Source organism: Mirounga angustirostris, unplaced genomic scaffold, assembly GCF_029215605.1.
Source record: "Mirounga angustirostris isolate CCGP_5_RB_7025 unplaced genomic scaffold, mMirAng1.0.hap1 SCAF_15, whole genome shotgun sequence".
Taxonomy (NCBI): Eukaryota; Metazoa; Chordata; class Mammalia; order Carnivora; family Phocidae; genus Mirounga; species Mirounga angustirostris.
Window position 1 is genome coordinate 10,742,972 of NW_026991723.1, and position 13,721 is coordinate 10,756,692.

Consider the following 13,721-nt stretch of genomic DNA (forward strand, 5'->3'; position numbering starts at 1 on the left):
AGAAAGAGAGAGAGCAAGCTGGGGGAGGGACAAAGGGAGAGGGAGACAAGCAGACTTCTGCCAAATCGGAAGCCTGACTTGGGGCTCGATCCCAGGACCCTGAGATTATGACATGAGCCGAAATCAAGAGTCAGATGCTCAACCAACTGAGCCACCCAGGCACCCTAAGACCAAACAGATTTTAAAGACCAAAGTCTTTAGAGGCAGTGTGGAGTAGACAGAATTTGGCTCTAGAGTTCAGGGCCTGGGTTCGGATGCTGCCCCCTTACATACTGGCTATGAGACCACAGGCAAGTGACTTAACCTGTCTGAGCCACAGTTTCCTCAGGTGTGAAATGAGGAATAACACTGCTCATTTTGAAAGCCTGTGTGCTGACTGGAAAACAATACATGTACGTCTTCTTCTTGTCCTTCCTCCACTTCCCTTTCCTTCCTCTCCCTCCTGTACAATTTGGCACTAAAAACATCAGAACAAGGTAATCCTCCATGCCGCAGGATGGGGAGTAGGTGAGGAAGCCCAGAATGGGAAGTTGAAGGCCAAACAGGGTGAAGAGAACATGCATAGAAAAGGTCTGCCTGGCATGGAGAATCAGAACCCACATGGTGTGAGGGGGGGCCCCCAAGCCTGGAAGAGCCTGGCAGGTGATAACAGAGTAGACATTCTGGGTAGGACCAGGAGGGCATGCACCTGAAGGAACAGTCTGCCAAGGGTGTCTCTATGGAGGGGTGGCCTGGCACTCAGTATCAGTGCAGGTCAAAAAGGGCAGCCATCCAGGGTGGATGGTGCCCATCCAATAGGGGCAAGCCTGTTGCAGGGTGTCAGTATCAGAGCCAGAATATGAGGAGGAAGCCGACTGTGTGGGGGTTGGGGGTAGTGTGGGTAATGGTTACGTATCAGAGGATTAATCAAGTAAGCAAACATACTAAGGACAGTAAGAGTCAGGTTTTTCACCATCTGAGAAGGGATAAAAATATGGAAAGGAAGAAAATTAGAACGAATACTCTGATGTCATGCTGGAATTGCATGTATCAACATGAACTTGTGGTTTTCAGTGCCCATGAGTACGTGTGCATGCACACACACACAAACACACACACACACGCCCTACCTCTGTTCACTGAGAAGACATGGGAGGAGTGACACCTTAACAGAAATGAGCACACTCAACACCTCCAGCTTGGCTTCTAAGTACCACTTTCCACCTAAAAGGAGTCAGAGCTTCTTGGAGAAATGACTGATTCCAGGGGTGAGGAAAGGACAGTGTAAGATCAGCTTGGAATATCTTGTGGCAAAAAGCAAAGATATGATCAATGGCTCTTTGGGGGCATGTGAAAAAGACACAAGGGCCAGTTGGAGGGATTGACACTGGTCAAAGTGAGGATAATCGGAGCATCAAAATAAACCACAGAACTGGATGGATTCAAACTTACTGAATAAAATAGGAAACTATGATTTAATATTGATACAGATAAACTGAAAATTTGATGAGGAATTGGGCATTTTACAATCATCAAATCCAAATGGATTACTAACAGCAATGCTGCTTGTGGTATGTGAGTCACCCATACAACACACCTGTTGCAGTCTGCTTTTGAGGGGGGCATGATATTCATACTGATGGTTCCCACAGCTGCAAACAGCTATTTTACTAAGTTCTCTGGTGGAGTTGTGTTCAAGCATTAGCATATTTACATGCCTGCTATTTTATGTACTCTGCTTCTTTTATTTCTCCTTTATGTAACAGTTGGGACATTTTATTGACTTCTACAAATGAGAAAGTTCATGGGTGATAAAGGCGGCATTATAAAATATTCATTACACAGAAAGACGCTGTTGGGTCTGACAGATCTGAGAACACTTGTCTTAAAGGAACACGATATGGATATTTGCTTGTTGAAGTCTCATTCATTCTCCCATTCAACACAGGTTTATAAAGTATCTCCTGAGAATAAGGCACCAAGGAGGATGTAAAAGGGAATACACAAGAATCCTAGCTTTAAAGGAGTCCCTGTCCTCAGTGAAGTCATAGTCTATTGAGAAATACCACATATTTAGCAGGGGAAACATTCAGACAAGAAATCAGAATGCAATGTAGAGGGGCGCCTGGGTGGCTCAGTCGGTTAAGTGTTGCCTTCGGCTTAGGTCATGATCTCAGGGTCCTGGGATCGAGCCCCATGTCAGGCTCCCTGCTCAGCGGGGAGTCTGCTTCTCCCTCTGCCCCTCCCCCTGCTCTTACTTTCTCTTGCTCGTGTGTGCTCTCTTTCAAATAAATAAATAAAATCTTAAAAAAAAAAAAAAAGAATGCAGTGTAGAGTATGACAAGAGCTTCTAAGAGAAATACAAACAGCATGTTTTGAAAATTCACAGAAGGGATCCATTTCTTCTGGCCAGGTCAGGGAAGGCTTCACGAAAGCCCTGGCCCTTGGGCTTCCAGGGGTGTGGATTCGTGGGGATGGGAGTGTGTGTGTAACAGCTCAGGAGAGGCTCAGTGATTTCCACAGCTGGATTGCTCTTTGTAACTGCACAGGCTGATGAGCCTTGCTTGCTTTCTGTACTTTTAGAAAGCAAATAGCTAAACACCTTGACAGCCAGCACGACAAATGCATGTCATAATAAGCAATTATTGATCAGGGAGACATTTTTATGGTGTTTTGGGAGTAACTGAATTATATGCACTGATGTGTTTGAATTTTAATTGTTTACCAGTTCACTGGGAGTAAAATATGGAGTAATAAAACAGATGATACCCCATTCCTTGATGTCCCAGCTCTCCTTGAGCACGACCTTCCTTCAGAATTACCTTAATCACTCAGGATGAAAAGCAAAGTCTAAGGGCTTTTATGATGTTGCTCATAACATTCATGAAATGTTTCACTGTCGCTGTGGATAATACACCAAAAATAAATAGCATGTGAACAAGTTTAATTACTTAAGAGTTCAACTTTCCACCAAGACACCAAACATGACGTAAGTGAATCACTCTTTAGTCCATTTAGAGAAAATGGCAGAGGAAATAATGCTTAAGCATTTAGTGTGATCCAAAAGATGCCTGCAAACATCAATCCAAACAAAATGATCAAATATTTAGAAATGAGATGAGATGAACAAGCAACCATGGCACCATTCTCTTCATTGGATCAAGGGTCATTTCCAAAAGAGAAGCACTATTATTTTTAGAGCTATGACACCACATTTTTATGGTACAGGCATGAAAGATAGAATGGAACCCATTCAGGGCATCTTCCATTCTAAGTACCACAAACATTTCAAGTACGGAAACATATTTCCCCCAAAAGGATATCACATATTTTGTTTTTTTGTGTAGTTTAATTTTTCTTATTAAGTGAAAAAGAAATTTGAGAACTTTCCTCTATCCTTCCTAGGCAGCACTCTTTGTCTGATTTAAAAGCCTCAATTACAGAACTTGAGTGGGAATTGCTCTATAGAATTATGAGCATGGGAGGGAACACAAGTGGTCATTACTCTACTCCCCTGCCCCCTAAGTGGGATTCAAAGCCATTATACAGATAGCAAGGACATAAAAGACTATCCTTAGATATTACAGAGAAATGTAATATCAGCAAGGAGATAATTGAGGAATAAAAGAGCTAACTAAATCAGTGTTTGACTGCATGGTTATGGATGACAGAGACATGTCCATAGAAGGTGAAATGGCTTCATTAAGTATGGTCTTCCAGAGGAAGGTAGTCGCCCCCCCCCCCCCCGCCCCACAGTGCATTAAAATATATGGGATAGAGTTTTTGGTTCATTCCTTTGACATGCTAATACAAATGCTTTTTCTGAAGTCTTCAGATCTCATTTCACTTGAAAGGAATATTTTGGGTAGGTTGAATTGGAACTAGATAAACCCTAAAGCCTTCTGATTTTCCAGATTTTATCTTAATTTCAAGAATAGAGAAATTATAGTGCTTATGAGGGGAACTCTACCCTGGATCATTAAATGAAACCTTCAATAACACTGAGTTGTCCCTTGTTTTTTTTTCCTGTTTTATATAATATCTTACTAACAGGTCTAATTGAAATTATTTGTCAACTGGGCAGGGACAACTGAGCCATATTCTGTAATACTCTTTAATAAATATAATAAGCGGTAGCTAATCTATTACCATAGGCCAAGAAATCTTAGTACTTTACATATGTTAATTTATTTATTGCATATAATATCACTTATGTGGTAGACACTATTCTAATTCCTGTTTTTCTGATTAGGAAATTGAGGAACAAAAGAAATAGTTTGTCTTAGGTCACACAGCAAGTAAGTTGGGGAGCCAGGACTTGAATCCATTTACTCCTGCTCCTGAGAAACCATCATTCTATGAAATAATATAATAAACCATAGCAAAGTAACAGAGTGTACATTTAACGAGTAATTAATTACTGTCAGCAACTATCTTAGATTTCCATCTATTGATTTTAGGGCACAATTACAATTCATCCTTTTTAGATGACATTTCAGTGAGTTGTGACAAATGCATACAGTTGTGTAACCACCACCACAATCAAGATTTAGAACAGTTCCAACACTCTCAAAAGCCTCTAATGACCTTTTGCAGTCAATTCCTTTCCCCACCCCCAGACCCCGGCAACCAATGATCTGTTTTCTGTCCCTACAGCTCTGCCTTTTCCAGAATATCATACAAATAGAATCATGCATTATCTTTTTTGTCTGGCTTCTTTCACATTGCATAATGCAACTGATAGTCATCTCTATGGCCGGATGCATGAGTAATTTGTTCCATTTTAGTGCTGAGTAGCATTCCATTGTATGGATGTACCAGAGTCTGGTTATCCATTACCCCATTGCGTATGATTTGGGTTGTTTCTAATGTTTGGCAATCACAAATAAAAGTGCTATAAATATTTGCATATAGATGTTTATGTGAACAGAAGTTTTCGGTTCACTTGGGTAAATACCTAGAAGTACGAAGTCAGGTGGTATGATAGGTATATATGTAACTGGGATTCTAGGGTAGATAAGGGAAGGAAACTCAGTGATAGAAACAATATTCAGAGAGTATAGTAGCTTCCAGTTACAATAACAAGAATACAAGTTCAGGAATTTATATTTTATTTTGATCAATCATATCCAGCATTGGCAAGGATATGGAAGGACAGGGCAGTTTCATGCCCAGTTGGTAATGGAGTCAATCAGTAGAGCTTTCCTGGAAAAAATCTGGCAGTCCTTATGAGGATGCATCATGTGCACGGACTCCACTTCTACCCTCAGAAATCCTCACATACATGTGTCCAGGCAAGTGTGCCTAGATGTCTATTGTGATATTACTTATAACTGTGAAAAATGGATACAATTTCAATGTCCATCAATAGAGAAAGATTCGATAACTTAATGATACATTCCTTTGACCCTGGAATACCGGGCAGGGAGGGAGAGATCTCTGGCATGGAAGGAATGTCAAAGATATTATTGAAAAAAAATGATATTTTGTATATATATGTAACATATATACATATTTACCTATGTGTACTTACATAATACTTATGTAAAATACAAATATCCGTCTATATATTTGTGAGGGCATGAAAAGCTCTGGAAGCCCTCATAGCAACAATATTCATGCATTAAGAGTGGGTTGAAGAGAAGGGCAGGGAGTGAGCGAGGAGTGAGGCAAGAGACCGCCTTCTACTTAATACACATCTACATGACTTGATTTCTTTCAAAACGAGCATGCATCATTTGACACATAAAATAACAAATTCAAAGGAGAGCTAATTAATCACTAAGTAACAACAGGCCAAAAAGCTTATAGCATCCTCCTCCAACATCCCAGGACACTGTTTATGAAGATGCAGAAAAAATGGAAACTCACCCAAATGAGCACACAACTTAATACCTGAATCTGGACAGAATCTCTGTGGATCAAATGGAGATGGCAGAATGATGTCCCATGCTTTGTCTCCCCAAAGGGGAACTCAAAGGAAAACAGACACTTGGTACTGTCCTTCCTGCCAGGCCCTGAGCAGTCAAGGTCTACATGAGCCAGAAATCTGAATGCTCCTTCTTCGGGGTAGAGGATTATGTATGGAGTCAGGGCCAGGCTCCACCTGGCTGCACTCCTTTCTCTCTTGCCTTTCTCTTTCTACCATCATTCAGCAATGCTTAAGAAACAACTCATAGAAAACAACTGAGCTGAAAATGTGTGCAGGGTTGGGAGATGAAGGGCGTCTGGCAACAGTGTATTGGATTTTCCCCACAAATAAAGTATTATAGGTGCATATGGGGGCAGAATGATCTCTGGGAGGAGTGTGTGCTAGGAATGTATTTTCATGTTCAGAGTATCAGATTCAGAGTACCAAAGAATCAAACAGTGGGATAGAAAAAGGCGCTTCCTCTCTTAAACACCAGTCAAAGCTTCCAGAAACTGACAATGAGTTTCAGAGTTGCATACTTCTACCGAATTTCTGGGAAAGAAACTGGCCCATTATACAAGTGTGCAGAGAACAGGACCAGTGGCAATCCCCATCTCCAGTATGTTGCCAAAGATAAAGTTAAAGCAGATATCACTTTGTTTTATGGGGGAAGAAAAAGACACAAAAATTTGAATAAAATAAATATATGGATAATCATTGTTCCTACAGAAGAGATAAAAACAAATAGAGACACATAAGGGAACAGAAAAGCAATCAAGTGGCTAATGGTCTGGATTAACATTTTAATCTAAAATTCCCAGTAAATAATATCAGGTTTGTGAATTACATTTTAAGCAAGACAGCAAAAATGGAAATCACAAGGAAAATTATGAATACAGATTTGATTACATAAATAATTCTGAATGTTAAAAATTATAAGCAATTTTGAAAGGCAAAGAACATACTGGATAGGAATTTGTAATATATGCTGGACAAATAGTTAATATCCCTAACAATAAAGGTAGTCCTAGAGATAAACAGGCCCAGACAAATATATTAATAGAGGTGCACAAATTTCAAGAATAAACAGGACATGAAGGAAAAATTACAAGAGGGCCAACTAATATATGGACAAAGCTTTGCCCGATTTCATAATACAAAAATGCAAATCTCTTTACAAGTAAAATTGGAAATGTATTAAAAGATAACATCCAATATTTTTGAGGATTCATGCACATATTGTTGATAATTTTCTGATATATTATTCCCAAATCCTTAAGTTTGTACATAACCCTAGACAGAGAAATTCCTCTTTTAGGGATTTATTCTGAAGGAAAAAAAAATCATAGATGTGCACAAAGATGTTACTGTATTGGGGTATAACACTGAAATTCAGGGAATTGTGTAAACATTAAAATTGGTTAAGTGAATTTTGATGTAAATATATCATGCAACCATTAAAAATTGTTGAGGAGAGTATGTAATAGCAAACAGAGATAATCACCAGTTACTGTAAAAACCCCAAATAGCATCATGCTATAAAATAGTATTATAATCTGATTTAGTTTTTATACAAATATATATACAAAGAAATATGATGTGAAGGCTATGTATCAAATGTTAATGGCAGTTATCTGTCTATAGTAAATTAAGTGGGTTTTTTTTCTCCTTTTGTTTCCCTATGATCTCTAAAATTTCTAAAATGAGTATTCCAAAGAGTCCTTTTTTCTTTCACATTTGTGCATCATAGAGGGGGAAAAAAGAATATTCCAATGGGAATTGCTATGAGGAATTAAAAAAAAAAAAGTGTCCCAAGAAGCAAACAGAAACCAAGTGTAGTAAAACAGACCTTTCTATTTATTGTTCCTTCTCAGACTTTTTTAGAACCTTAATATCCAGAAAGTATCTCTAATTATAACATTTAAAAGCTTGAGAACAACTTGTTCTGAAATTTTTTATTTACTACCAGCAAAGCATAATCTTACTTGACTACCTGACAAACTTCGTTTTCCATTCATGTTGGAAATTAGAGCACATGGATTAGCATCTAACTTTCTCTTAATTACTATTTCTAAGCGGTTGCTTTCTTTTGCTCAGCTATTGAAAATAGTATGCTTACTGACATTACTCCAAAAAACATCAGCACAAATTCAATGGCACACTTCCAGGAGCTGGATAAAACCCAACCTCCACAGTCTTTCACTGTTTGTCCCATAGGACAGTAATTCTTACCGGAGTACAGGAGAGGTGAGGAGAGCAGAATTTCAAACTATTTATGTCTTGATAAAGGCTCTCTGATGCTTTTTCTAATGGGATGTGTCCTCAGTCTGCAGACACTCCCCACCCTGCTCCCCAACTCATACATACACATAGGCTGAGGATTTTCATGTGTCTACATGTTTCTCATGGGACAATACTGTCCAGGTCAGTGACATAGAGACAAAAAGCTCAAGACAATGTTGTAGAACATTTGACTAACCCAGGAGAGAAGGGCCCTTTTGACGGGAAGCCTAGCAAGTAATCTATTTCTTGATTACAAATTTAAATGTTACCTTTGAACCTGAGGCCAAGTTTCAATTCATTTATTTTTCCCTCCTCGGAATTCATCAGAACGGAAACAAAACAAAAAGGCCCTATTCTTTATATTTAAAATGTAACTTTCTCCTTCCATAGGTGAATGGCTAACCAAACTGTGATAAATCCACACAGTGAAATATTCGTCAGTGAAAAAAAGAAATGAGCTCTCCAGCCACAAAGAGATGTGAAGGAAAAAGGCAAAACTATGGAGTCAGTAGAAAGGTAAGTGGTTGTCAGGGAGAGATGATTGTGGGGAGAACAGATTTTTTAGGGCAGGGGATACTGCGATGGTAGATACATGGCATTATACATTTGTCAAACTTGTAGGACCTAGGACACAAAAGAGGAGCCCTAATGTAACCTATGGACTTTAGTTAATAATAATGTATCACTATGGGCTCATCAGTGCTAACAAATGCATCACGTATCTTAAGTAAGGTCCATCCAAGAAAGAATGAATCAGTCAGAGAAGGCTGCATAAAGAAAAAAAAAAAAGAAAGAAAGAAATTTATCCTGGCCTTTAATCCATAGGTAGGATCTGACAGACAGGGGAAAGAGCGGAGGGCACAGGCAGAGGGGAACAGCAATGGCCAAGGTGTGGAGGTAGGACTGAGCTGGTTATGCGGAGGAATAGTGAGGAAGAGGCACCAGGCCCAGCAGAAAGGAAGTGGATCTGGGAGATAAGGGAAATAAGTTTTAATACATACAGTGGAGCCAGATTATTAAAGCCCTTGAAAGACAAACCAGCAGAGTTGATATCTGATAAGAGTAGGTAGTACAGAGCCTTAGCAGGTGTTTGAATAGGGGACAAGACAGTCAATCCGCTTTCATTACTCATGAATTTTGTATTTTGTATTTAAACAGTCACCTCCTTGCTAAAATTCCTTTGGAACAGTGATGTGGGCACGTGTGCAACAAACAAACTAAAACCCAAACCAAACCAAACCAAACCAACTAACAAAACCCCGACTCAAGATGTTAACAATAAGGGGAACTGATGGGAGGTGGTATATCAGAACTCCCAGTACTTTCTATTCAGTTTTCCTGTAAACCTAGAACTGCACCTGAAAATTTTCATTAAAAAACAACTGTAAAAGCTAACAATATATGTATATATGTAAAGAGAAAAGAAAAAGGAGCTTACTTTTGGTTCACGATTAGCCATTCCCGAATATAAGTCTGAACACAGTCCCTGACATGAGGGTCCAGTTCAACCCTAATGAGGTGGAAAATGAAATAAAATCATGTTAGTACCGGATAAAGACAACAAAACAATCCCTTATCATAACCAAGGAGAGCAGCATGATTCAACTCCGTATCAAGCGAGAACGCCAGGGGCATTCCTCCCCATTCATCAAGTGTCTGGAGCATTCCTCAGGCGACAGCATTTTTACTTTGATGAGACAAACATATTGGCATTTGATGCTTTGTGGGGTTTTTTATTATAGAGAATCATGTTAAACTATACCTATCCCTTAAAGGCATTCCAACACCAGACAGGTAGAACTAGCTGTAATCACATACATAACCAGAAAAATAAGTATAAATACCAAGTTCTCACAGGGGTAATTTGGGCATATTTTTTGCTCATGTGTAACCTTGTTAGGACACGCGCATTTCCCTCTCGGAAAGCCATGACGAAGAACAGCTGTCTTGTGCTTCGAGGAGTTGACACTGGCTTTGGTCGGTGATTCTTAATTGGGGCAGTTCTTGTCATACCTGCATAAGAGCGTGCCCTGAGAGATACTTTCCAAGGGTGCCAGAGTCTTGAAATAACCAATTCCACAGAGTAGCAAAGCTTTTTGCTGTTTTTCCAAGTGTTCTGGTATTAGAGATGAATGGGTCTAAACACTACATACTAAATACTGACTGCCCAAACCCTAGCCCCATCCTTTATTAGCTATGTGGCCTCGGGCCATCCTTCTATGCCTCAGGGTCCTCATCTTAGAGTACTATTCATAGAGGAGTGCCTCCTTCAGAGAGCTGTGATGAGGATTAACTAAGTCAATGTGGAAGCGCTTAGAAGCATGTCTGGCACATAGTAGGACCCATGGAGGATAGCTCATGCCTCCGACCCACTTACCATGTCCTAGGTACTGATGTAACCACCGTACACATGTTAATTCGGTTATTTCTCTCTTTTTGAAAAAACTCAGTTAATTCTCCCGAGGGCATGGGCATGCACTATTACTCTCATTTTGCAGAAGAGTGAGATGAGAAGGACCTGGCTCAAAATCACCCAGCAGGCGAAGAGCAGGGACTTAAATCCGGGCCTTTCACCTGTGGAGTGCAGGCTTCTAACCAGCACACTGTCAGAGCTCACCATGAAGTTCTGAGTCAACGGGATTCAGCTGTTGTTTACTCTGGTGATGACGATGATGCTTTCCTGGGTTTTGATTATAATGGCAGACTTTTCAACCTCTGAAATAGCAGAGGTTGTTTTAAAGTCATCAGACAGACAGTGTGAGCTAGAAGTTCTGATTGCAAGGCAATATTATACTAAATTACTGATGCTAAGGAAAAAAAACCTGCCTCTTTAACCAAAATTCAAAAATCCCATCTCTAAATTTATTTTAAGTATCTTAAATAGGATTTTCCAAGACTCTGACCTCATTTGAAAATAATTAAATAAGCAACCATAAATTTCAGACAAGGAAATGATATGAAATGATTCTGTCAATGGTGACAAAAATAGACCTAACCTACATGAAAGTTACCCTTGAATAAATGGGCTGACAATGGGAGAAATGTTTTCCACTGTTTGTTTTCTGGGGAGTGAATATTTCTAAAACGTCTGAGCTGAGTACATGATGAGCTCTCCTATGTGAATAAGAACTATCGAAACTGGAGAGCAAAGACTCATGATAATACCATATTACTGTCACCCCACATCCTTAAACTATGATGGAAGAAAATCCAAATGAGAACTAGAATATATTGCACAGTACTGGGGCGGGGACTGTGTTTCATGATCTCCTTCCGGGGACTCCTTTTGGGGAAGGTGACGACGAGGTTGAAAATGTCCAGGAGAGACGTGTATCTTAATTCTGTTTTGAAAATAAATGCAAATAAAAGTTCATCTTAAACTTCTAAAGAGGTATTGCTTTTTCCACCATGGAAGTACCAAGAGTTTCATTGGGATATAATTCCATTGTTCGCTACAGAGAGCTAATGCCCGCACCTAGAAACACATAGACTAACCCACCGTAGAAACTCAAGCTCTAACCAGCTCTTCACATATTCACTCTCCAGAGCTTTCCCCACTGCCACCCCACTTGGCAAAACTTTCTTCCAAGGAAGGAACTTTGCTCTACTCACATTGTAGATGCTCAATAAATGTGGGTTGAACTTGTCTGGGACTTGATCCCGTCTCTTAGGTGGAAACAATTCAAATGCTTCTGAATCATTTCACTGATTATTACTGAAAAACTTGACATTTTTACAAATGGAGAAACTGAGGCTCTGGGAGCTCACGGGAGTCGCCCAAGGTCCAGGCTCCCAGGCCTCCCCCTGCACCTCTCCTCCTCTCCTTGAGCATCCCCTTAACTGGCTTAGTCCCCACATGCCTTTTCAAAGCCTCTGGTCAAACCAATTTAAAAACGATCACAGGCGCTAGTAATATGCAGTCATCCTGTACACCCCCCTTAATGGATCTGAGTAACTTTAGTTTCAAAAGAAGTCCAGACTTAAGGCATCTCTCCTGCTCACCGATAACAGTCACGACATCACACGCATCTACACTTTAGGAACACGATTTACCCTTCCTCCGGTAAAGAAGGCTGCAAAGTGCGACATTCCTTTGGCGTGAACACCACGTCCAAGTCATCTTCGGTGAAGTCTCCCAGCTCCTGGGCAAGCTCCGCATCCAGGCTGTTCAGCTGTGTCATCAGAAGTCCTTCAAAGTCCACCGGCTCCACCGGGTCATAAAACTGAGGCTGCAGAGATAAGGAGAAGGAAAAGGACGTTCCCACAAGGTTTCCAGGAAAAGCACCAAGGCGACAGTTGGCGAGCCCCGGGCCTGCCCCTTCCATTCAGGGCTTGCCTCCGAGGGCACAGCCCAGTGGAGCGGTCTTCCGAGGGGCCTGTCAGACAGAGAGGCAGTGATACGGAAAGGGAAAGAGACACTGCACGGGAAGTCAAGTCAGAACATGGCGAGGCACCCAAATCACACCCCAAGGCAGAATTTTTCTCTGCTTAATTGCATCTTGATGAGGAATCCTGAGGAGATCCAAAATGAGATCACGAGGCTTTGCTGAATTTTATAATTTCCCCTGCAAAAGCTCTCTGAGGCCATGTTTACCCCAATACAGTGAAGTAGTGCATGGAGGCAATTTTCCAGAAATTCGGGCCAACTCAACACTCCTTTTGTGTGAGTATTGAGGCGCCGTGTTTCCTTTGGCCTGACTTTTCCTATATGTTGCTTCTTGAAAGCACTTCATACATAATCACAGCCCATGGTGAGCCAGACTTGGTGGTGGTGATTTCCAGAGGCTTCTGGACTGACTCCTGCTGGGCAGGAAGACATTTTCACCGGGGCTGCAGTTAAATGAGTAAACTAAAGGCAATTGGCTGATTTTACCTAGGCCTAAATGTACTCCCTTTTATTTTTATTTATTTTTTAATGTTCTCCCTTTTAAAGGATTGTTTTGTTTTGCTCTTCGACTATATCCACGTGCAGTGGGAAAGGACAAAAGCAATGACAGAAGTGGGTGGGAATTCGAAATAGAATGTTCTCTAGTCGACAAAAGAAACAGTTGGCAATCAAGCAACCATTTTTTTTTCTTGTCTGTGAAGTCCCCAAACAGGAACCATTGCCTTAAGGAAGTAAATGAATCAGATCAAGTGGAGCTGTGGAATGATGAGAATACCAGCAGCTCCGTGGGGTTCATTTATGGCAGGCTATTTGGAATCACCAGCCCAAGGAGGTACTGTTCTCTACTCCCCCCACCCCCGACCACGGACCAATAAAACAAACACTCCAGACTCTCGACTTGTACTGCCTCCATGTGAAATGAGGCTAGATCCAAAGGAAATGCTATCAAAACCGGTTTTTCACCAGCCTGAAACCATACACCAGACTCGATGTGAGGGCTCCACATTGGAGAGGAGGGACAAGGCACTGCTTGCTGTTCGAGAGGCAAAAGGACATAAAATCAGAGAAGGTAGATGTTGCTGCCCTCCCTCCTCCCACCCTTGCCGTTCCTGGTCATGGTGGAGACCTGAGTGACGTGCTGGGGACTGAGGACAAAGAGAA

The 13,721-nt window shown here is 40.8% G+C and overlaps 1 protein-coding gene across 1 annotated transcript in view; it reads right to left on the reverse strand.

Moving 5' to 3' along the window:
• DOCK8 (dedicator of cytokinesis 8) overlaps window positions 1-13,721 on the reverse strand; it is a 226,633-nt gene that overhangs the window by 151,492 nt on the left and 61,420 nt on the right. Inside the window, exons 3-4 of the mRNA XM_064580028.1 lie at window positions 12,227-12,402; window positions 9,612-9,683 (exon numbers count right to left, since the gene is read on the reverse strand). Coding sequence (XP_064436098.1) covers window positions 9,612-9,683; window positions 12,227-12,402 — 248 coding nt within the window. The remainder of the gene's footprint in view (window positions 1-9,611; window positions 9,684-12,226; window positions 12,403-13,721) is intronic.